General features: G+C 38.1%; 1 protein-coding gene and 1 pseudogene across 1 annotated transcript; both read left to right on the top strand.

The window, feature by feature from the left end:
• The window catches only part of LOC125116962 (zinc finger protein 248-like), a 16,534-nt pseudogene extending 10,585 nt beyond the window's left edge, over window positions 1-5,949 (top strand).
• Window positions 5,636-22,670, top strand: ZNF33B (zinc finger protein 33B). The gene is given in 8 exon segments (XM_047761575.1): window positions 5,636-5,710; window positions 6,074-6,797; window positions 9,611-9,755; window positions 10,320-10,415; window positions 19,354-19,458; window positions 19,564-21,413; window positions 21,415-21,487; window positions 21,490-22,670. Coding segments are annotated over 7 exon segments (2,322 nt in total). The 5' UTR covers window positions 5,636-5,710; window positions 6,074-6,782; the 3' UTR covers window positions 21,528-22,670.

The raw sequence follows: 22,670 nt of genomic DNA, 5'->3' as shown, positions 1-22,670 counted from the left end.
CTTGTGGCTTGGCAGGTAAGGATCCAGCCTTGTCACTGCTGTAGCTCTGGTTACAGTGGTGGTGCAGGTTTGATTCCTGGCCCAGGAAATTCTGCATACTGCAGGTGTGGCTTGAAACAACAAAAACAAAAAGAATTACTTGGTATACAGTTGTTAACTAAAGAACTGAAAGAATAAAAGGATAACATTAATATAATGCACTCCCTAACACCATATGCAAAAATAAACTCCAAATGGATTAAAGACCTAGATATAAGACCAGACACTATCAAACTCCTAGAGGAAAACATAGGCCAAACACCCTCTGACATAAACGACAGCAACATCTTCTCAGATCCACCTATCAGAATATTGACAATAAAAAGAAAAATAAACAAATGGGACCTAATCAAACTTCAAAGTTTCTGCACAGCAAAGGAAACCCTAAACAACACAAAAAGACAACCCACAGAATGGGAGAAAATCTTTGCAAGTGAATCGACTGACAAGGGATTAATCTCCAAAATTTAGAAGCAACTTCTGCAGCTCCATACCAAAAAAACAAACAACCCCATCCAAAAATGGGCAGAAGATCTAAACAGACAGTTCTCCAAAGAAGACATACAGATGGCCGAGAAACACAGGAAAAGATGTTCAGCGTCACTCATTATTAGAGAAATGCAAATCAAAACCCCGATGAGGTACCACCTTACACCAGCCAGAATGGCCATCATCCAAAAGTTTACAACCAATAAGTGCTAGAGAGGGTGTGGAGCAAAAGGAAGCCTAGTACACTGTTGGTGGGATTGTAAATTGGTGCAACCACTGTGGAAAGCAGTACGGAGATTCCTCAGAAAACTAAACATAGAACTACCATTTGATCCAGCAATCCCACTCCTGGGCATCTACCCAGAGAAAACCACGACTCGAAAAGACACATGTACTCTGATGTTCACTGAAGCACTCTTTGCAATAGCCAAGACATGGAAACAACCTAAATGTCCATCGACAGAGGAGTGGATCCAGAAGATGTGGTACATATAGACAATGGAATATTACTCCGCCATTAAAAGGAACGAAATACCAGCATTTTTTGCAACATGGATGGACCTAGAAACTATCATGCTAAGTGAAGTCAGCCATACAATGAGACACCAACATCCAATGCTTTCACTGACATGTGGAATCTGAAAAATGGACAGAAGGAACTTCTTTGCAGAACAGATGTTGACTCACAGACTTTGAAAAACTGTCTCCGGAGGAGACAGTTTTGGGGGTGGGGGTATGTGCTTGGGCTGTGGGATGGAAATCCTGTGAAATCAGATTGTTATTATCATTATACAACTACAGATGTGATAAATTCATTCGAGTAATAAAAAAATGAAAAAAAAACCCAAAAAACAAAAAACATTAAGATAATGCAAAGGGGAGTTCTCTGGTGGCCCAGTATTTGGGACCCAGGGGTGTCACTGCTGTGGCTTTGTGCCTTGGGTTCAATCCCTGATCTGGGGACTTACATTCTGCAGGTGCAGCCAAAAATAAAAAAAAAAAAAATTTAAAAGATAGTGCAAAAGTAGCAAGGATCTGAAAGAGTGAAAAGAGAAAACAAATTACTACCAAGCTAGCAAAAGCAGACAGCAGTTACTAGCCCTAGGCTGGTAAAATAAAGGGAACAGAGTAGCTATCCCTCAGAGCCAAAGTGCAGACCTCTGAAAAATGAGCCCTATTCTATTGACCTGCATGTGTCTGGGCCCAGAGGAGGGGCCTCATCGGATTGGGATCCATATTGGCTACTAAGAGAGTGATGGCTGACACTATGTCTCATGAGGCATGATGTTTGCAAACGTTAGAAAAATTAAACTAGATTTAGCAGCTGCTCTGAGAAGGTGCTATGCCTGCCTGGGTGAAGAAGCATTGCTGGGGTAGCACTGACAGCACAGGAAGCAGATGGAAGCCCACAGGAAGCAAACAGGAAGAAGCTTGTCCCTTTTCCCTTTTCCATTCTTGCAGTCCTCCTCAAGAATTTGCTATTGACAAAACTGGTAAAACAGAAATGTGGTTGCAATGGGAAAAAGTAACTTTAAAATGGAAAAAGTTGGCTGACCCAGCCTAGTCAAGTGATTAAAATTAACATAAATAGTATTGAAACGAATTGAATTTGTATACAGTCTAATAGGATGCAGGAGAAGAACATGGCCAAAAATACCTAAGCTGAGTCTTAGAATGAGAAATATTAAACAAACCCAAACTGAGAGGTACTATTCAAAACAAATGGTTTGTAATTTTCAAATATGTTAATCAAGAAAATCAAGGAAAAAAAAAAAACTAAGAAAGTGTTCCAGTTTGTAAGAGAATAAAGATACATGAAATCACAAAGTATAAATTTGAATTGAATAATCTTGCTCTACAAGAAATTATTCATAAAATACGTGAAACTCGGCTGGGGTCTGAGCATTAGGTGGTAAGCATCAGTGTTAATTTCCTGGTTTTGATTTTTGAAATGTGATCATGTAGAATATTCTTGTTACTAAAGTATTTGGGAGTAATGGTGCTTAATTAATATATATTTTCTTTCAAATAATGACTGTATAATTTCCTGGTTTATTTGCTTTTAACATTTTTTAAAAACTATAACTGAATTGTTATTTTCCATAATAAAATGTATCTCCTTAAATTCATGGGTTTCTATCTTTGGTGTTACAACTTCCCATCTCTATTTATTTTCTTTTACTAACTTAGTGGCTTACTTTAAACATTTCAAAACTTGAATTCAGGTGAATTGTATCACATGTGTCTATAGATATACACTTCATTCCAAATTGTTGGGACTGAGTCACTGTTTGGAATACTCCATTCTTTCCCTTATCATTTTTAAATGCTGCATTTACTATACTACATTTTAAAAACACTTTTTTTTTGTCTTTTGTCCTTTTTTAGGGCGGCGCCTGTGGCATATGGAGGTTCCCAGGCTAGGGGTCTAATCAGAGCTGTTGCTGCCGGCCTATGCCAGAGCCACAGCAATGCCAGATATGAGTCGCGTCTGCAAACTATGCCACAGCTCACGGCAACGCTGGATCCATAACCCACTGAGCAAGGCCAGGGATGGAACCTGCAACCTCATGGTTCCTAGTCAGATTCGTTTCCGCTGCACCATGCCGGCAACTCCTAAAAACACTCTTAATCATGGCCATTGCATTACCATGAAGCAAATGCCAAACTATTTTGAACAACAGTAATACTATACATATTGACATTTCTTTTTTTTTTTTTTGTCTTTTTGCTATTTCTTTGGGCCGCTCCTGCGGCATATGGAGGTTCCCAGGCTAGGGGTCGAATCGGAGCTGTAGCCGCCAGCCTACGCCAGAGCCACAGCAACGCAGGATCCGAGCCGCGTCTGCGACCTACACCACAGCTCATGGCAATGCCGGATCGTTAACCCACTGAGCAAGGGCAGGGACTGAACCCGCAACCTCATGGTTCCTAGTCGGGTTCATTAACCACTGCGCCACGACGGAAACTCCCATATTGACATTTCTTATGCATTTTTTTTTTTTGAAATGCTTTCTGGCAGTTAATTTAGACTTTTTTTTTTTGGTCTTTTTAATTTAGACTTATTTTTATTCCAGATGATGTTGAGAATGCTTTCGTAGTGTACACAATATATTAAAAGTGAAAGAGAAAAATGTAACTGGCAGGACCCTATAGGACCTTTCCCATTGGACCCCCCCCCCCTACACACACACACTGTCCTCCACCTGTGTTTTGTCCATAGAAAAAGTTTAGCCAAAGAATCAATTTAATTAGAGAGTGAGAAAAATACAGAGGAAAAGGAAAAGTCGAGCAACACAAAATAATAATAGTTTAGCCATTCAACAGTCAAGGACCTTTAGTTCCTCCTGAAGGGCTATAGATAATATTTTGAGCCATGTCCTGTGAAACTGACAGTATTAACGGCCTGAACCTAGACAGAACACAGACTGGGACTTGAACCCACGTGCTGGGACTTGAATCAAACCTAAACCCAGATTGGGACTTGAACCCAAGGTTTTAAATTAGAATCACTCACCTTGTGTTTGGCCTCACTGAGGTTCAGGTTCTTCACGTCTCCGTGAAGAAGGAATTCATCAAAAGAGAAAATGATAGGCAAGAAATAGATTTATTAAGATAGGACGCTTATGAGAGATGCAAGTGGGCAGGCATGGAAGCTACATGGCTACATGGCTACAGTTTTATCATCCAAGGGTAGAGGGGGTTGGAAAAGCCCGCCTCTTCTTTTCTGGGAGTAGCAGCTCCTCCTTAGTATCTGGTGTATTCAAATCCGCAGAAGGGTGGTCCTCAAACTCCTGCCCTTGGTCTGAATATGAATGCAGGCCTCATCCCATCCAGAACTCTCAAGGATCCACTAATGAAGGAAGACTGCCTTGTGCTGAAGGCTTTTTTGAGCAATCGTTAACTTACATTGATCTTCCAATGTCCCCTAAGTTTCCCTCTTTAAATGATCCTTTATTGGGACTTCTACAACTCCATCCCTACTCCATCCCTATCGCTTGGAGCTGTTTTGCAGATGCTGTGGCCCCCACCTGGTAGAGGAAGTCAACTGTATGCTGCCCACTAGCCTGTAGACCCCATATCACTTAGAACCAGAAGGTTGATGATGCTGACTCCCAATTACCTCACCATAAACCAATCAGGAAAATGTCCACCAGCTGATCAGCCCTGCTCCTTAAACACTATAAGACTCCTCACAACGCCCTCCAGGGGCAGCATAGTCCTTGAAGAATTAGCTTGCTTTGTTCACTCTTGGCAATTAAAGCTACTTTTTTTGTTGTTTCCTCCAACTCTAGTCTCCATGTTTCTATCTGCCATCAATGTAGAGGCAGCTGATACTTCAGCAATAAGTACATACAAAAAATTATTGAGGAACTTTGTCAAAATATTGAATCTGTCTATGAAAGGGTATATCTCCCTTTATTCAAGTAATTTGGGGGGCCACGCCCCTTTAACTTTTCAGGCCAGGGATCCAGCCTTCGCCACAGCAGTGACCCAAGCTGCTGCAGTGACCTTAACCTGCTGCACCACAAAGGAACTCCCTTCTTAAGAAATTTTAATGTCACAAATGAAAGAACGTGTACATAAATGACATTATTTTCTTTTGGATTGTGTGTACTTGGTGATTTTTCTATTTTAATTTATTACCATCAAAATTTTAGTGAACTAGCTTTTTTTGTCTGCCCCCAGCCCCACTGTCCACTTTTTATTCCTGAGAGAATCGCTGATGATATCAGATATTATTCTTTCATTGTATTAACAGGATCTATTTCCAGTATTCAAAAAAGTGAAATGGACAGGCACGTCCCCTTCTCTTGACTTTGTCTAAATGCGCACATTGGTTAGAGACTGAACTCAGCTATAATCCATAAATTCTGCTCTACCTGCTTAGGGAACTACCTCAGACACCCAACGTTCCCGCTGCTAAGTGAGGAAGCACTGTCAGCCAATCCCGAAACCAAATTGCTGGTCGCTGGGACTCCACGTCAACAGCTCCCGAGGTTTAGCATTGACAGTCCGACCCGGCGTGGGGTCATCTGCGCATGCCTAAGCCCGCCCTTTGCTTCTGTGCGCCTCCGCCTTTCACTTCTGTTTTCCTCAAGCGATGCGTGGGAAGCGGTTCCGGGGCAGCCGAGTCTATGCACTCTTCTGAGGCCAGTGCCACAGGACGAGAAAGCGGCAGGTGAGCGGGGGAGGTTGGACAACGGCCCGCACGGCCCAGGTTTGGGGGCAAGAGGGAGGAAGTCGGTTCGCGCTAGTGGGGAGGAGCTGTGCGGACCCCTAGGGCAGCGGGAAGGTGGTGTCTCCGTGAGGAAAAGTGGCCCAAGTTCCCACGTGACTAGCCCCAGCGCGAGTTGGCGCGGCTGTCTGAGAGGGCCCGGTTTTGAGAGAGCGCGAGGAGGGCATAACGCGCATGCGTGACGGGTGTCCTGAGCCAGTGGCAAGGGGGCGGTGCTGCGGGAGTGGAGGGTGGCTGTGGGGCGTGTGGTCTGGAAAAAAGAGCCGCAGCCAGGGCTGATTCAGTTATCTCTTGCTCTGTACACAGGCTCAATTCCTTTGGTTCTCCATTTATCGTTTTTGGACTCCGAACTGCTCTCCAACCATGTCCATCACTTCATCTTGATACATGTTATTACTCTATCCTACTTGCCCTTGCATTCAGGAAGGCTCTTCAAGAATTACCCTTGTTTGTTTAATTTAATAGAATTATGAAAAGTTTGAGAAATAGCAATAGAGATAAATTAAAACATGGATCTCCCCTGAAGCCCTGCTTTTTATAGCTTTCTGTGGAGTCGCTAACCGAAGATTTAGTAACATTAGTAGGGAAATGGATAAACAGCTTAGTCCTGAGTATTTTTTACAGTAGTTTTGGTGAAGAGTTTATTATGTGTCTTGTTACTTGTTTTAACCAATTTCGTCATTTAAAAATTTTTGTGAACATCAAGGGAGATTTAAACTGTTAAAAAAAATCTTTAGAAAGCAAATACTTACCTCACCCAGTGAAAACTTTTACCCAAGAGCTACGAGATTATATTAGAGTCATATTAGATAGGTGGTCTTTCACCGTCTTTTTCCCTGTCTCTTCTGAAGGTCAAAGGGCGATTGACATATATCCTTATCCAGTGAGTGTGCTCTGCTTAATAGAGTAGGAGAATTCAGGAGCTGCCAGGCAAGCCAAATATTTGATGACCCCACTCTTCCTTTAACCCAGTATATTGTCTGAGTTTTCTATATTTTTCCAAGAACAGCAGAAAATGAGTAAATCCCAGGTAAGTTGTTTGTTTATTCATTCCTTCATTTTACAGTGGACTTTGTGAGATTTTTCTAAGAGTCCATTTGTTAAGATGGGAAATGAGTAATAAAGTCAAACTTCATAGAAAATATAAAGTAACAAATCAATAGCAGGGCCATTAGCTATATACTGATCATGGGTTATAGCTGTATATTGATCATGATGTAAGAGTTCTGAGTTGACCTGTGGCTATGTTTTTGATATTTTCAATAACCATGGCAGAAATTTTGGTATTAACATAGGGACACATAGTGAATAACTTTCTGGGGACAGCCCTGAAATGAGTGTCTCCAACTGTTCCATACTGAGAGCAAAAGAGATGGTTCAAATAGTCAATTTTATAATAGTTTATTTGATTCTGGTATGAAACCTAGTATGTTTGGAGGAATAAATGGCCTACATGCCTACATGCATATTACAAAACTATTTTATCTTAGCCAGGCTGTGCATACAAGTCATATAGCAGGTGGTTCGAAGTTAAATTCTCTGGTAAATGTTTCTGAGTTTCTCATTCAGATTTCATCCCAAAGCATTCTATCTTGGTTCTTCCCCTCCACTTTCTCATATCTGTCCAGGTAAAGGTCACAATGACTCTCTGTAGTTGCCTTCTTTGAAGAACCGATACACTACTGACTGGTCTGCTCTGGAAAGTCTCCTTTGTCCACTTCTGATACTACTCCTCCATTGGCTTTTTCTTGGAGTCTTCCTCATTCTGCCCTGTAGTTTAGTTCCAAATTAAGTTCCACATTCTACTAGTATTATCATTTTATCCATGTGTGTACATCAAAAAAAAATGTAGATAGCTGAACAATACTATGTATTGTTTTGGATGCTTTTAAAAATTTGTAAATTATTTTAATGTATACATTTCCCCCCAATTCATCAATAATTTGAGATTGATTCTTATGTTGTTCCTTTTAATGCTATATTTAATTTTATTATTTTTTAATGCTATATATTCCCATTCTAAATAGATATTTTATTGTTATTATTTTTTGTCTTTTGTGTTTTTAGGGCTGCGCCAGCAGCATATGGAGGTTCCTAGGCTAGGGATCTGATTGGAGCTGTAGCCACCAGCCTATGCCTACGCTGGCCTACGCAGGCCTATGCCAGAGCCCCAGCAACCTGGGATCTGAGCCGAGTTCAGTGGGTTAAGGATCCAGAGTTGCCTATGGTGTAGGTTGCAGATGAGGCTTGGGTCCTGCATTGCTGTAGCTGTGGTGTAGGCCGGGGGCTATAGTTCCGTTCGATCCCTAGCCTGGGAACTTCCATATGCCTTAGGTGCAGGCCTAAAAGGCAAAAAAATAAGAAGTTTTTGCCTGTCCTCATAAAGGTATTTCTATGGCATTTTCTAAAATTTTTACTTTTTTTTCAAATTTAGATCTTATATACCATCTGAAATGGATTTCTTTATACACTTGGGATAGCAATAAATACTCACTATGATTAAACTAGCACCATTTATTGAAATGATAAATGTTCAGAAATATTCTTTAAGGTAGAAATTGTCACGTACTTTTGTTACCCTTGTCATAAATCAGGTGACATAAATACAGGGCCCAATGCATTTCTCCAAATGTTCCTGGCTTACTTTGTGTCTCTAGTGTATTTACAGCTGTTCATACATTTACCCTGGGGAAACATTCCCTTTCTGCCAGCAAATTGGTGGTCACATTCTGTTGCTCTTTAACTCCTTTTATTGATGCCTTATTTGCATTCCAGTTTATACTTTAATAGTTTATGTGAGTAGTATTGATTTATCCTTTACCTTTGCCTTTCCTTTTTTCTTAAGAGAATTTGTTCTGAAATAAAAACCTGATCACATGCTTTCAGTATATCCCTTGAATCTCTTCTTTGGCTCCTTTTTCTCTGCAATAGTGATCCCTAAAGTGGAGGCATACACTCTGGATGATACCAAAAACAACCCAGTTGAATATCTTCTCTTATATGTTCTGCAGACATTTCAAGTACAATATATCCAAAATCTTTCCTGTCTCGTTTTCTATACATCCTAATTATTGCCTCTGAATTGAAGAATTAGAACCCATAATTTGTATTCTTATAAAATATTAGGCTTTTTCTGCATCTTCAAGTCTAAATAAGAATAAAATTAAAATTCATAATAAATGTATTACAAATTTAGTCCTGTAATTTATAAACTTCTGTAGGGTTCACAAATATTCTTTAAGGCAGAAATTATGACATACTTTGGAGTCTGTTGGTCTAAAGTTACTCTGTAATCCTTTCCTTGATTACCTCCATGGTCCTTTCTCTTATCACAGCACCAGGCTCTGTTCTCAACTCCTCCCATCTGTTTGCCTTTTTGCTAATTTTCTGAGGATGTTAGAGGGCCTCTGCCTTTGCTTGTGCCATGGCCCTGTGTTCTTGAAGAATATAGTATTACTCTATCCAACAGCTATTCTTCCTCAGTGAAGCTCAAAATCATAGTAGTTTTGCTTCTCTTTAACATTAATCTATTGTGTATATACTTTAGCTACAGTGGTTGTAACATATTGCTGCATGTTTTCTTAATATTATATGCTTGAAAATAACATGATTTTTATTAATTTTAATGTTTTTAGGAACTAGAATAGTTCTAGATAAATTGTGGAGACTTGATAATTAATAATTAATGCAAGGCAGAATATTTCTACTATGATTTCTCTTCTCCCAGAGTATAAAGCAAAACAAACATTGTGCAAATCTATTTGGTGACTTGTGAACGGTAATCACGTAAGGATTTGTTTCCATACACCTTTTTCTACATCATCTTAATTCTGAATATTTCAGATTGAACAGAAATTACAGGGATCAGTATCATTTAAGGATGTGACTGTGGGCTTCACCCAGGAGGAGTGGCAGCACCTGGACCCAATTCAGAGATCCCTATATAGAGATGTTATGTTGGAGAACTACAGTAACCTTGTTTCAGTGGGTAAGGTCTGTTTATTATGTAATCCTAAATATCATTTTAAAATTATTTTAATTAAGAAACAAATGGAGGAGTTCCTGTTGTGGCTCAGTGGTAATGAACCCTGCTAGTATCCATGAGGATGCAGGTTTGATCCCTGGCCTTGCTCAGTGGGTTAAAGATCTGGTGGTGTAGTGAACTGTGGTGTAGGTCCCAGACATGGCTCAGATACTGCATTGCTGTGGCTGTGGTGTAGGCCAGCAGCTGCAGATTCGATTCCACCCTAACCTGTGAATTTCCATATGCTGCACGTGCGGCCCTGAAAAACAAAAAACAAAAAACAAAAAGAAAAACAAAAGAAAAAGAAACAAATGGACACTCCGTAGAGTTTAATGATTATTTAACATTGGAATTCAGGAGTCAGTGTTTATTGGTTACTTTTGGGCCCCAGGAAGATACTTGTATTTACTGCTCCAATAAAATGTTCAGTGACACCTTCATTGAGCAGCTGTAGAAGCTTCTTTCTCTTCCAGAGGCCCTGAAATCTAGGCTACATGGTCCAAGTCCTAAATTATTTCACTTTGACAGGGTATTGTATTACCAAACCAGAGATGATCTTCAGGCTTGAGCAGGGAGAGGAGCCATGGATATTGGAGGATGAATTCCCAAGCCAGAGCTCCCCAGGTGAGTTAATATGTACTGAATAAAAGAACAGGGAATTTATTATTTTCCTGTGGTTAGTCTAGAGATTGACAGCTTTGAAAATATCACTTTCGAGGTCCTAATCTTAGAAGTGTCTTAAAATACTGATTTTGAATCACACTTCCAAATACCACTCTTAAAAATGTTTTCCTTTTGGAGTTCCCATCGTGGCGCAGCAGAAACGAATCCGACTAGGAACAGTGAGGTTGTAGGTTTGATCTCTGGCCTTGCTCAGTGGGTTAAGGATCCAGCGTTGCCATGAGCTGTGGTGTGGGTGGCAGACATGGCTCGGATCTGGCATTGCTCTGGCTCTGGCGTAGGCTGGCAGCTGTAGCTCTGATTGGCCCCCTAGCTTGGGAACCTCCATATGCCACAAGTGTGGCCCTAAAAATACAAAGACCAAAAAAAAAAAAAAGTTTTCCTTTTGATTCACTTTTTGAATATTTATCAATCTTATACTTGTCAGTAGTCTGGTTTTTGTCCACGTCATCTTTGCTGTTGTTTTGCTTGGTTACTCTATGATCCTCAAGCAATTTCAGTTGCCTACCTTACTACCTCCATTGCTCTGCATTCCCCCTATTATTAGCCATTCTTTCATACAAAAATACTTTGACCCAAGTATTTTTTGAGTATATGCTGTACTCTAAGAGCTGAGGGTATAGTAGTGAAAAAAATGTGTCAGTGAATTTATAGAAGTAGTGTTAATTGCCACATGTATGTGAAAAGATGCTCAGCATCACTAGTCATCAGGGAAATACAAATCAGAACCACAATAAGATATCACATCATACCAGAGAGACAGCTATCATCAAGAAAACAAGAGATAACATGTGTTGGTAAAGTTGTGGAGAAAAGGGAACCCTTGTACACCATTGATTAAGATGTAAATTGGTTCAGATGCTATGGAAAACAGCTTGGAGGTCTGCAAAAACTTAGAAATGGAATTATATGATCCAGCAATTCTCCTGGGTATTTACACCCCAAGAATGAAAACAACATATTGCACTCCCATTTTTATTGCATCATTATTCACAATAGCCAAGATACAGAAACAGCCTAAGTACACATCAGCAGATGAATGGATAAAAAAGACATGATCTCTGTATGTTTGTACACACACACACACACACACACACACACACACACACACAGCAGAATATTATTTAGCCACAACAAAGGACGACATGCTGTGATTTGCAACAGTATGGATGGGCCTTGAGCACCTTATAGTAAGTGAGATAAGTCAGAGAAAGACATGTGACTAAATGTGTAGAGTCTAAAAATGCCAAACTCTTAAGAACAAGGTAATACGCAGGTTAAGGATCCAGTGTTGTCACTGCAGCAGACCGGGCTGCTGCTGTGGCATGGTTTGATCCCTGGCCCAGGAACTTCTGCATACTGCAGTCTTGGCCAAAAAACCCAAATAGAACAAGAGAGTAACATGGCGATTACCAGAAGATTGAAGATAAGAAAATAAGACATGCTATTTAAGTGTACGAACTTGTATTGAGTAGTAAATAAGCCCTAGAGATCTAATGGACAGTGTAATGAATATAGGCAACAATATGGGCACCAATATTACAATCATCAAATTTGCCAAGAGACTAGAACTTAATTATTCCATCCACTAAGAAGAAACTATAATTATGAAATATGATAGTGGTGCTAGTTATTGCTATAATGGCAGTCATAGTAAATTTATTTATGTGTCAAGTTAACCTGTCATATACCTTAAATTTATAAAGTTATATTTTAATAAAAAAGTAGAGTTTTGATTTGTATTTCCCTGATTATTGGTGATGTTTTCAGGTACCTTTTGGCCATTGTGTGTCTTCTTTGGAAAAATGTCTATTCATATCCTCTGCTCATTTTTTTTTTTTTAATTTTTTTGTCTTTTTAGGGCCATACCATGGCATATGGAGGCTCCCAGGCTAGCGGTAGAATCAGAGCTGTAGCTGCCAGCCTACATCACAGCCATAGCAACGCAGGCTCCAAGCCGCATCTCTGACCTACACCACAGCTCGCGATAACACCTGATCCTTAACTCACTGGGTGAGGCCAGGGATCAAACCTGAATCCTCATGGATGCTAGACAGATTCCTTTCCACTGAGCCACGAGGGGAACTCCTCCTCTGCTCATTTTTAAATCAGATTTTTTTTTTTTTGCTCTGGAGTTGTATGAGTTCTTTATATATTTTAAATTTTAACCCTTTGTCAGATATATAATGGTAAATATTTTCTCAAATACATTAGGTTGCTTTTTCATTTTGTAGATGATTTCCTTTGATATTCTAAAGCTTTAAAGTCTGACGTAGTCCCATGTATTTATTTTGCTTTTGTTGTTTTTGCTTTTGGTTATTTTGCTACTGTCTTTGCTTTTAGTTCCAAATCCAAAAAAATCCCTGCCAAGACTGTCAAGGAACTTATATTTTCTTCCAGGAGTTTTATGGTTTCAGGTTTTATGTTCCTATTTTGAATCCATTTTGAGTTAGTTTTTGTGGATGGTGTGAGATAGTGGTCTGGTTTCACTGTTTTGCTTGTGGCTATCCAGTTTTCCCAACACTATTTATTTACTTATTTATTTTTATTTTTGTCTTTTTTAGGGCTGCACCTGTGGCATATGGAGGTTCCCAGGCTAGGCGTTGAATTAGAGCTGCAGTTGTAGCCTTCGCCACTACACTGAAATGCAGGATTCTTAACCCACTGTGTGAGGCCAGGGATCAAACCTGCATCCTCAGGGACAATGTGTCAGGTTCTCAACCTGCCAAGCCACAATGGGAACTCCCAACACCATTTATTGAAGAAACTATCCTTTCCCTATTTTATATTTTTGGATCCTTTGTCCCTTTTTTTTTTTTTTTTTTGGCTGGACCTGCAACATGGAAGTTCCTGGGCTGTGGATTGAAGCTGTGCCACAACAGCAACCCAAGCTGCTGCAGTGACAATGCCAGATCCTTAACCTGGCTGTGTTGCAAGAGAACTCTTTGGATCCTTTGTCTTAAATTAATTGACTATGTATATGTGGGTTGTTTTGGACTCTTTGTACTATTTCATTGATCTTTGTGTCTATTATTTATGCCAGAACCATACTGTTTGATTATTGTAGCTTCCTAATACAGTTGGAAATCAGGATGTGTGATACTTCTAGCTTTGTTCTTTTTTCTAAAGATTGCTTTAGCTATTTGGAGTCTTTCATGGTTCCATACAAATTTTAGGATTGTTTGGAGTTCCCATTGTGGCGCAGTGGTTAATGAATCTGACTAGGAACCATGAAGTGGTGGGTTCGATCCCTGGCCTTGCTCAGTGGGTTGAGGATCCGGCGTTGCCGTGAGCTGTGGTGTAGGTTGCAGACGTGGCTTGGAGCCCATGTTGCTGTGGCTCTGGCATAGGCTGTGGCCACAGCTCTGATTAGACCCCTAGCCTGGGAACCTCCATATGCCACGGGTGCAGCCCTAGAAAAGAAAAAAAAAAAAATTAGGATTGTTTTTCTACTTGTGTGAAAAATGCCATTGGAATTTTGATACACATTGCTTTGACTCTGTAGATTACTTTAAGTCATATGGACATATTAACAATATTAATTCCCTCAATCCGTAATCATGGAACAACTTTCCATTTATTTGTATCTTCTTCATTTTCTTTTATCAGTGTTTTATAGTTCTCAATATGCAAGTTTTTTACCTCTGGTAAAATTTTACTTTTAGGTAATTTTTTCTTTTTGATGCAGTTTTAAATGGGATTGTTTTCTTACTTTCTTTTTCTGATAGTCTGTTATTAATGTATAGCTACCCAAAAGATTTTTGTATATTATGTATCTTCCAACTTTACTTAATTTGTTCTGTAAATTTTTCTTCTCATGGCATTGTCAAGTTTTGGTAAATGAATTTGTGGAAAATGAATTTGGAAGTGTCCTTTCTTATTAAATTTTTTGGAAGAGTTTAAGAAGAATTGGTAATAATTCTTTTTAAAATGTTTATTAGAATTCAGTACTGGTGAAGCTGTCTGGTCCTAGTTCTCTTAAGTTTTTTGATATAAGTCTTTAGTATTTTCTTTCTTTCTTTCTTTTTTTTTTTTTTGCTTTTTAGGGCCGCACCCATGGCCTATGGAGGTTCCCATGCTAGGGGTCCAATCAGAGCTACAGCTGCCGGCCTACACCACAGCCATAGCAACATGAGATCCTTAACCCACTGAGTGAGGCCAGGGGTTGAACCTGCAACCTCATGTTTCCTAGTCGGATTCATTTCCTCTATGCCACACTGGGAACTCCGTATTTTCTATGTGTAATATGTTATCTGTACACAGTGACATTTTTACTTCTTCCTTCCTGATTAGTTTTATTTTCTTACCTTAGTGCTCTAAGACTTCCAACTATGTTGAATAGAAGTGTCAAGAATGGACATCTTTGTCTTGTTCCTGTTCTTACAGGAAAATCAGCTTTTTACCACTGAATATGATTTTAGTAATTGTCTTGTCATATATGGCCTGTATTATGTTGAGGTATATTCCCTCAATATCTACTCTATTGAGAGTTTTTGTCACAAATGGGAGTTGAACTTTGTCAAATGCTTTTTTTGCATCTATTGAGATGATCATTGTTTTTTTTATAGTTTGCCAATGTGATGAATCACATTGATTAATTTCCAAATGTTGAACTATCTTTCCATTCCTGGAATAAATCCCACTTCGTGGTGGATGGTGCCTTTAATGGATTGTTGAATTTGGGTTGCTAATCTTTTGTTCAGGATTTTTGTGTCTATATTCATCAGGGATATTAGCTTGTAACTTTCTTTTCTTCTCATGTCATTGTCAAGTTTTGGTAACAAGGTAATGCTGGCCTTCTAAAATGAATTTGGAAATGTCCCTTCCTATTAATTTTTGGAAGAGTTGGAGAAGAATTAGTAATAAATATTTTTTAAAATGTTTATCAGAATTCACCAGTGGAGCTCTCTGGTTCCTAGGCTTTTGTTTTTTGAGAGTTTTTTGATTATGGATTCAGATCCCTTATTAGTAATTGACCTCTTAAGATTTCAAATTTCTCCCTGTTGGTAGGTTATATATTTCTAGGAATTTATTTCTTCTAGTTGTGAAGTTTATTGTGGTGTAATTGTTCATAGTAGTCTCTTATCCTTCGTATTTCTGTGGTGTCAGTATAACGTCTTCTTCTCCAATTTTGTTATTGAGTCTTCTTTTTCTCTCCATGAGTCTAGCTAAGGTTTTTCAGTTTTATTTTTCAAAGAACTAGCTCTTAGTTTCACTGTTTTGTTTTTTCTTTCTATTGCATTTTTAGTCTCTCTTTCATTTATATCTGCTCTAGGCTTTGCTATTTCCTCTTCTACTAAATTGAACTTCTTTGCTCCCTCTTTTTCTAGTTACTGGAGTTGTATAGTTAGGTTGTTTATTTGAGAGTTTTCTTGTTTCTTGATGTTAGCACTATCATTAAAAATTTCCCCCTTAGAGCTGCTTTCACTGCATCTGGAAGTTTTGGTATATTGTATTTACATTTTTATTTGTCTCAAGGTACTTTTTTTTCCTCCTTTGAGTTCTTTGATTAAAAAAAAAAAAAAAAGCTGAAGATATGCCCCCAGATTTCAAACTATACTACTAAGTTACAGGAATCAAAACAGTATGATACTGGCACAAAAACCTAAACATATATCAGTGGAACAGAATAGAGAGCTCAGAAGTGAACCCACATTTGTATGGTCAGTAGTCTGACAAAGTAGGCAAGAATACACAAGGAAGAGACAGCTTCATCAATAAATGGTCTTGAAAAAACTGGAAAGCTACATTCAAAAGAATCAAACTTGCCTCTGCTTTCACACCATGTACAAAAATAAATTCAACTTGAATTGAAGACCTAAATGTAAAACCTAGAAACAGAACTTCTAGAAGAAAACATAAACAGTACTCTCTTTGACCATGGTCTTCAATTTTTTTTTTTTTTGGATATGTCTCCTGAGGCAAGAGAAACAAAAACAAAAATAAACAAATGGAACTACATAAAACTAAAATGCTTTTTGCACAGTGAAGATAACTATCAACGAAAAGAAAAGGTCAGTTCTGAATGGGAGAAGATATTTGATAAGCGTATATTTCACAAGGAGTTCGTACCCAAAATGCACAAAGAATTAATGCAACTTGACATCAGAAGACCAAACAACTCAATTAAAAATGGGCAAAGGACTGAACAGACATTTTTTCTAAAGAAGACATACAGATGGCCAACAGGCACATGGTAAGATGCTCAACATCATAAAACATCAGGGAAATGCAAATCAAAACTCCAAGATATTACCTCATACCCATCAGAATAGCTGTTACAAGAAAGACAACAAATAGCAAGTGTTGATGAGAGTATAGAGAAAAGGGAATCCTCATGCCCTACTGGTGGGATTGTAAATCAGTGTAGTTGCTGTGGAAAAGTTTGGAAATTCCTCAAAACATTAAAAATAAAACTACCATATGACTCAGCAATTCCACTTCTGAAAATTTATCCAAAGAAAATGAAAACACTAATTTGAAAAGATATGTGCACCCCTGTGTTTATTGTATCATTATAGTAGCCAAGATAGGCCTACTTAATGGATAAAGATGTGGTATATACATATACACATGAATATTAGTTCCCCATAAATAATGAAATCTTACTATTTATGGCAACATGGATGGACCTAGAGGGCATTATGCCTAGTGAAATAAATCAGAGAAAGAAAGATTGTATAATTTTATCTATATGTGGAATCTAAAAAAATAGCAAATGAACAAATGAAACAAACAGAAATAGATACATATGGAAACAAACAGGTGTTTGTCAGAGGGGAAGGAAGGAGGAGGAGGATAGAAATAGGTGGAGAAGATCAAGATACACAAACTTCCAGTTGCAGAATAAATGAGTAACAGTTATGAAATTACATTTTAGGGAATATAGTCAATAATTCTGTAATATCTTTGGTGACATACTAGATTTATCTTCATGATCAGTTTGAAATTTATAAAAATATTGAAATCACTAGGTTGTGTAACAGGAAATAACATTGTGTTGTAGGTCAATTATATTTTTAAAACAAACAGCTGCAGCATATGGAAGTTCCAAGGCTAGGGGTTGAATCAGAGCTACAGCTGCCGGCTTACACCACAGCCACAGAAACACCGGGTCCAAGCTGCATCTGTGATTTCCACTGCAGCTTGCTGCAATGCCAGATCCTTGACCCAATGAATGAGGTCAGTGATCAAACCTGCATCCTCAAACCTGCTGGGTCCTTAACCTGCTGAACCACAGCAAGAACTACTTGAAATACTTTTCTTACTAGTGTTTTTCTGTTTTCCCTTGCTTCTTGAACTCTGTTGCATGAAGGTCATTTGGTCTGTAGATACTCTTAACTGTTTTTTCTTCACTCAGACATGTGGATGTTAGCTTTGTAAAGTGTTTCTTTGTCCTTCCTGATATCAGGATTGCACCTCTGTTTCATTCTTGTTATCCTTTGTCTGGAATAATATTATTCATCCCCTTGTTTTTAGCCTGCTTTGTGCTACTTTTTCCTAAATGTGTTTTCCCTGTGCAGCATAGATTTAGGTTTTGTCTGCAACTCAATTTGGAATTAATTTTGTTTTAATTGGTGAGTTAATAAGCTGATTCATATTTTTTGATATGACTCATGTTTGGTCTAAGTTATGTCCTATATTTAATGAGTAATTCACATGTACTGAATTCTTCTATTTGGTCTTGTTTCTTTGTTCTATTTGGAGGGAGCCAAATAGGAAGTTCTGACTTTGTTCTAGTAGTTACTTTTATACTAATAATGGCATTTGTTGCCGTTTTCCTTGCTTAACCCTCTATTTGATTTTTAAGCTCTCAGTGATATGCTTTAGAGTCTGGCTTACATGACAGAAATTTATTTTCTCATAGTTTGAGTGAGTAGATGTTTAAGAAGAAGGTGCCAGCAGGGTTGGTTTCTGGTGAGGCCTCTCTTCTCAGTTGAAAGACAACACCTTTTTAGTGTGTCCTCACATGGCCTTTTTTCTGTGAGCACATGGCAAGTGAGCGAGCTCTGGTGTTCCTTCCTCTTCTGATAAGGACACCATTCTCATTAGATTAGTGTTCCACTCTTATGACCTCATTTAATCTTAATTACCTCCTTATAGGCTCTATCTCCAAGTACAGCCACATTGGAGATAAGGGTTTCAATATATGAATTTGGGAGGGGACACAGTTCAGTCTGTACCAGGTTCCTTGTTATCCAAGTCCTATTCTAGGATCACTTTGTATTTGCCCAGCCCTTGTCTCTTTAGTTTCCACATACCAGTCCCTTCATTTGGGTTTCCCAGTAGTCTGAGCTCTCATCTATCAGAACTGAGATTATCATCTCAGTATTTTCCCACTCACAGTGGAACTTTCTTTTCTGGGAGTAATCTTATTTGTGTTTAATCATCTCTAAGTTCTCTGTCCCTTCTTTTATATGTGTTTACCATAGTTTCCAGCTGACTCTTTCTGTAGGTGATATTTATTTTCTTAGTGGTGATTCGAAGTTAGTAGTATTCTGTATTTCCTAGTTAAGCTGAAGTCATGGGTTATTGTCAGTAATTTTATTTGCTCTCTTTACATTGCTTCTTTTATTTTTTTGAAGGATACATGGAGCGATTCAGATTTAAATAGTTGCTATTATTCCACAGACATTAGAAACAAAATATATGTATTCTAATAATAGTTTCCTATCCTTTTTTTCCAGTATACCAGACTTTTTGTCTTTTGTTTTTGTATTTCCACCTGAAACTATAGAAATAGAAAAAAATATGTGTTTATAGTTATTTTCATCCTTGGAGATTAGGCAGGAATCCAAGCTACAATGTAGGGCATTTGTGTATAGGCCTCATTCCATAAGAAATGTGTTAATATGATAAAATTAATTTTTATTGTTTCTAGAAGTCTGGAAAAATGATCACATAAAAGACAGGACCCAAGAAAACCAGTCTAAACATGTGTGGGAAGTTGTATTCATCAGTAACAAAATGCTAACTGAAGAACAAGGTAACGTAATAGGAAAACCATTGAATTTGGACACAGATTCATTTCCTAACAGAAAAATACTCTGTCAGTGTGACTCATGTGAAATGAGCTTCAACTGTCTTTCAGGATTTGTTATCAAGAAAAACCATTTGGGAAAAAAGATCAATGAATTTCCCTGTGGAAAATTGCTACTTAGTATTAAACATGAGAAAATCAAAGAGAAAAGTGAACTTTTTCAAAATGGGAAAACTGTCAGTCATAACAAGGATCTTATTCAGCTTGAGAAGATTCAAACTTCAGAGCAAAATTTTGAATACAGTATATACCGAGAAACCTTCCTTGAAAAGGCAGTATTTGATACATACAAGAGAGAGATCCCTGAAGGGAATGACTGTGAATATGATGAATATGGACAAATGTTCCATGATAACTCACCCTTCTTGTTCCATCAGACAGCTCCCTCAAAGGAAAATCACTGTGATTTTAGTGATTGTGGGAAATCCTTACGTGTGAAGTCTACCCTTTTAAAACATCATGGCGCACATATGAAACATTATGAATATAATGAAAGTGGTAATAATTTCAGGAGGAAGTTGTACCTCTCACAACTTCAGAAAACTCACAAAGGAGAGAAACACTTTGAATGTAATGAATGTGGGAAAGCTTTTTGGGAGAAGTCACACCTCACTCGACATCAGAGGATACATACAGGAGAGAAACGCTTTCAGTGTAATGAATGTGGAAAAACTTTCTGGGAGAAATCCAACCTTACTAAACATCAAAGATCACACACAGGGGAGAAACCGTATGAATGCAATGAATGTGGGAAAGCCTTCAGCCACAAGTCAGCCCTCACATTACACCAGAGAACACATACAGGGGAGAAACCCTATCATTGTAATGCATGTGGGAAGACTTTTTACCAGAAGTCAGACCTCACTAAACACCAGAGAACACACACAGGACTGAAACCCTATGAATGTTATGAATGTGGGAAATCCTTCTGTATGAATTCGCACCTAACAGTACATCAGAGAACTCACACAGGTGAGAAACCCTTTGAATGTCCTGAGTGTGGGAAATCTTTTTGTCAGAAGTCACATCTTACACAGCATCAGAGAACTCACGTAGGGGATAAACCCTATGAATGTAATGCATGTGGGAAAACTTTTTACCACAAGTCAGTACTCACCAGGCATCAGATAATTCATACAGGGTTGAAACCTTATGAGTGTTATGAATGTGGGAAAACCTTCTGCTTGAAGTCTGACCTCACTGTACATCAGAGAACTCACACAGGGGAGAAACCCTTTGCATGCTCTGAATGTGGGAAATTTTTCAGCCATAAGTCAACTCTGTCTCAACATTATAGAACCCATACAGGGGAGAAGCCCTATGAATGTCACGAATGTGGGAAAATCTTTTATAATAAATCATACCTAACTAAACATAATAGAACACATACAGGGGAGAAACCCTATGAGTGTAGCGAATGTGGGAAAACCTTCTGCCAGAAGTCACAGCTCACTCAGCACCAGAGAATTCATATAGGGGAGAAACCCTATGAGTGTAGTGAATGTGGAAAGGCTTTCTGCCATAAGTCAGCTCTAATTGTGCACCAGAGAACACATACAGAAGAAAAACCCTATAAATGTAATGAATGCGGAAAGTCTTTTTGTGTGAAGTCAGGACTTACTTTGCATCAGAGAAAACACACAGGGGAAAAACCCTATGAATGTAATGAATGTGGGAAATCTTTCAGTCACAAGTCATCCCTCACAGTGCATCACAGAGCTCACACAGGAGAGAAATCTTGTCAATGTAATGAATGTGGGAAAGTTTTTTACCGTAAATCAGACCTTGCTAAACATCAGAGATCACACACAGGGGAGAAGCCCTATGAATGTAATGTATGTGGAAAAACCTTCTCTCAGAAGTCAAACCTCATTGTACATCAGAGAACTCACACAGGAGAAAAATATTATGATTGAAGTGAATATTAGGAATGTTGAGCCACAATTCAGCAACTACTCTGCTTCAGAGAATTCATCTATGGAGAAAGCTCCGTTGACGTCCTGAATGTTCAGTAACTTTCATCTACAGCCTGGCCTTATTTTACTTGAAAGTGATATGAGGCAAATCCCCAGACTGCAACAAGTATAGGACAGTGTTATTGAGAAGTAACATTCCATTGAATATCATGTAACTCATAGTGGCATAAAACCTCATAGGTTTTTTTTTTCTCTTTTTTTAACTTCATAAAAATTTTAGCAAAAATACAAGCTAGGTTATGTCAGAATTTTTATTGGGGAGAAATCTGTCCATTTGAGACATGTAGCTTTAAGATTTTATTTAGAAGTAATACAACATTAGGATTTTTTTCTAATGTTATATTACATATATATAACAGTAGATGCCACATTTTTGATATGCCATATTTTGATGGCATAGTTATTTTTAGGAAATGTAACAAATTGTGATTTAAAGATGTAAATTGTGCAATGTAAAGCTTTAAAAACAAAAAAAAGTAAAATGAAAAAATAGATTCTCAAAAATTTGCAATAATAGTGCATAGAATTCTCCTGTGCCCTTTATGAAGCTTCTTCTAATAATAACATTACATAACTCTAACATTCTAAAGTACAAGAAGTTGATGGTACTCTGCTACTAAGTCAGATACAGAACTTATTCAGATTTCTTTGTACTCTGTGAGTTTTTATATGTATTTCTATGAAAATTTATGGTTTGTATGTTTGAGTAACCTTCAACTCAGGTTGCAGTATCAGAAAGGAATATGGGATCTGTATTATGTGAAGATTACAATGGAATCCAGATTTCACTATGGAAGTTCCCTTCTGTTAATAGTCATAGCCTTTCTGCTGCTCTAATCCTTGCAACCATTTGAGTATGAAGCTTTTTAGAAGCAGAGATAAATTGAATAATTAGGACAACATTGAACACTTGTGAAGTATCCTTTAACTTCACAGGACTTATGTATATATCTTATATAAACTATATATGTTTCCTACACAAAACAGAATTTAATAAAATTGTGAATAGGAAATAGTCTGAGTTTAGCATTTGTTACAACATCAGACACATCTCCCACGTGTGTAGGGCCTGGAGCATCAGCTTAAAAGGAAGCCCACAGAGCTAATGTATAACTTTTCAAAACTTACAAATCAAAATGTTCAATAAAAATGTATTCTGTGTATAGGCATACCTAGGCCCTA

The sequence above is a fragment of the Phacochoerus africanus genome, chromosome 15, assembly GCF_016906955.1.
Source record: "Phacochoerus africanus isolate WHEZ1 chromosome 15, ROS_Pafr_v1, whole genome shotgun sequence".
Classification (NCBI taxonomy): Eukaryota; Metazoa; Chordata; class Mammalia; order Artiodactyla; family Suidae; genus Phacochoerus; species Phacochoerus africanus.
The sequence above is the reverse complement of the archived record's forward strand: the minus strand, read 5'-3'. Positions and strand labels throughout refer to the sequence as shown.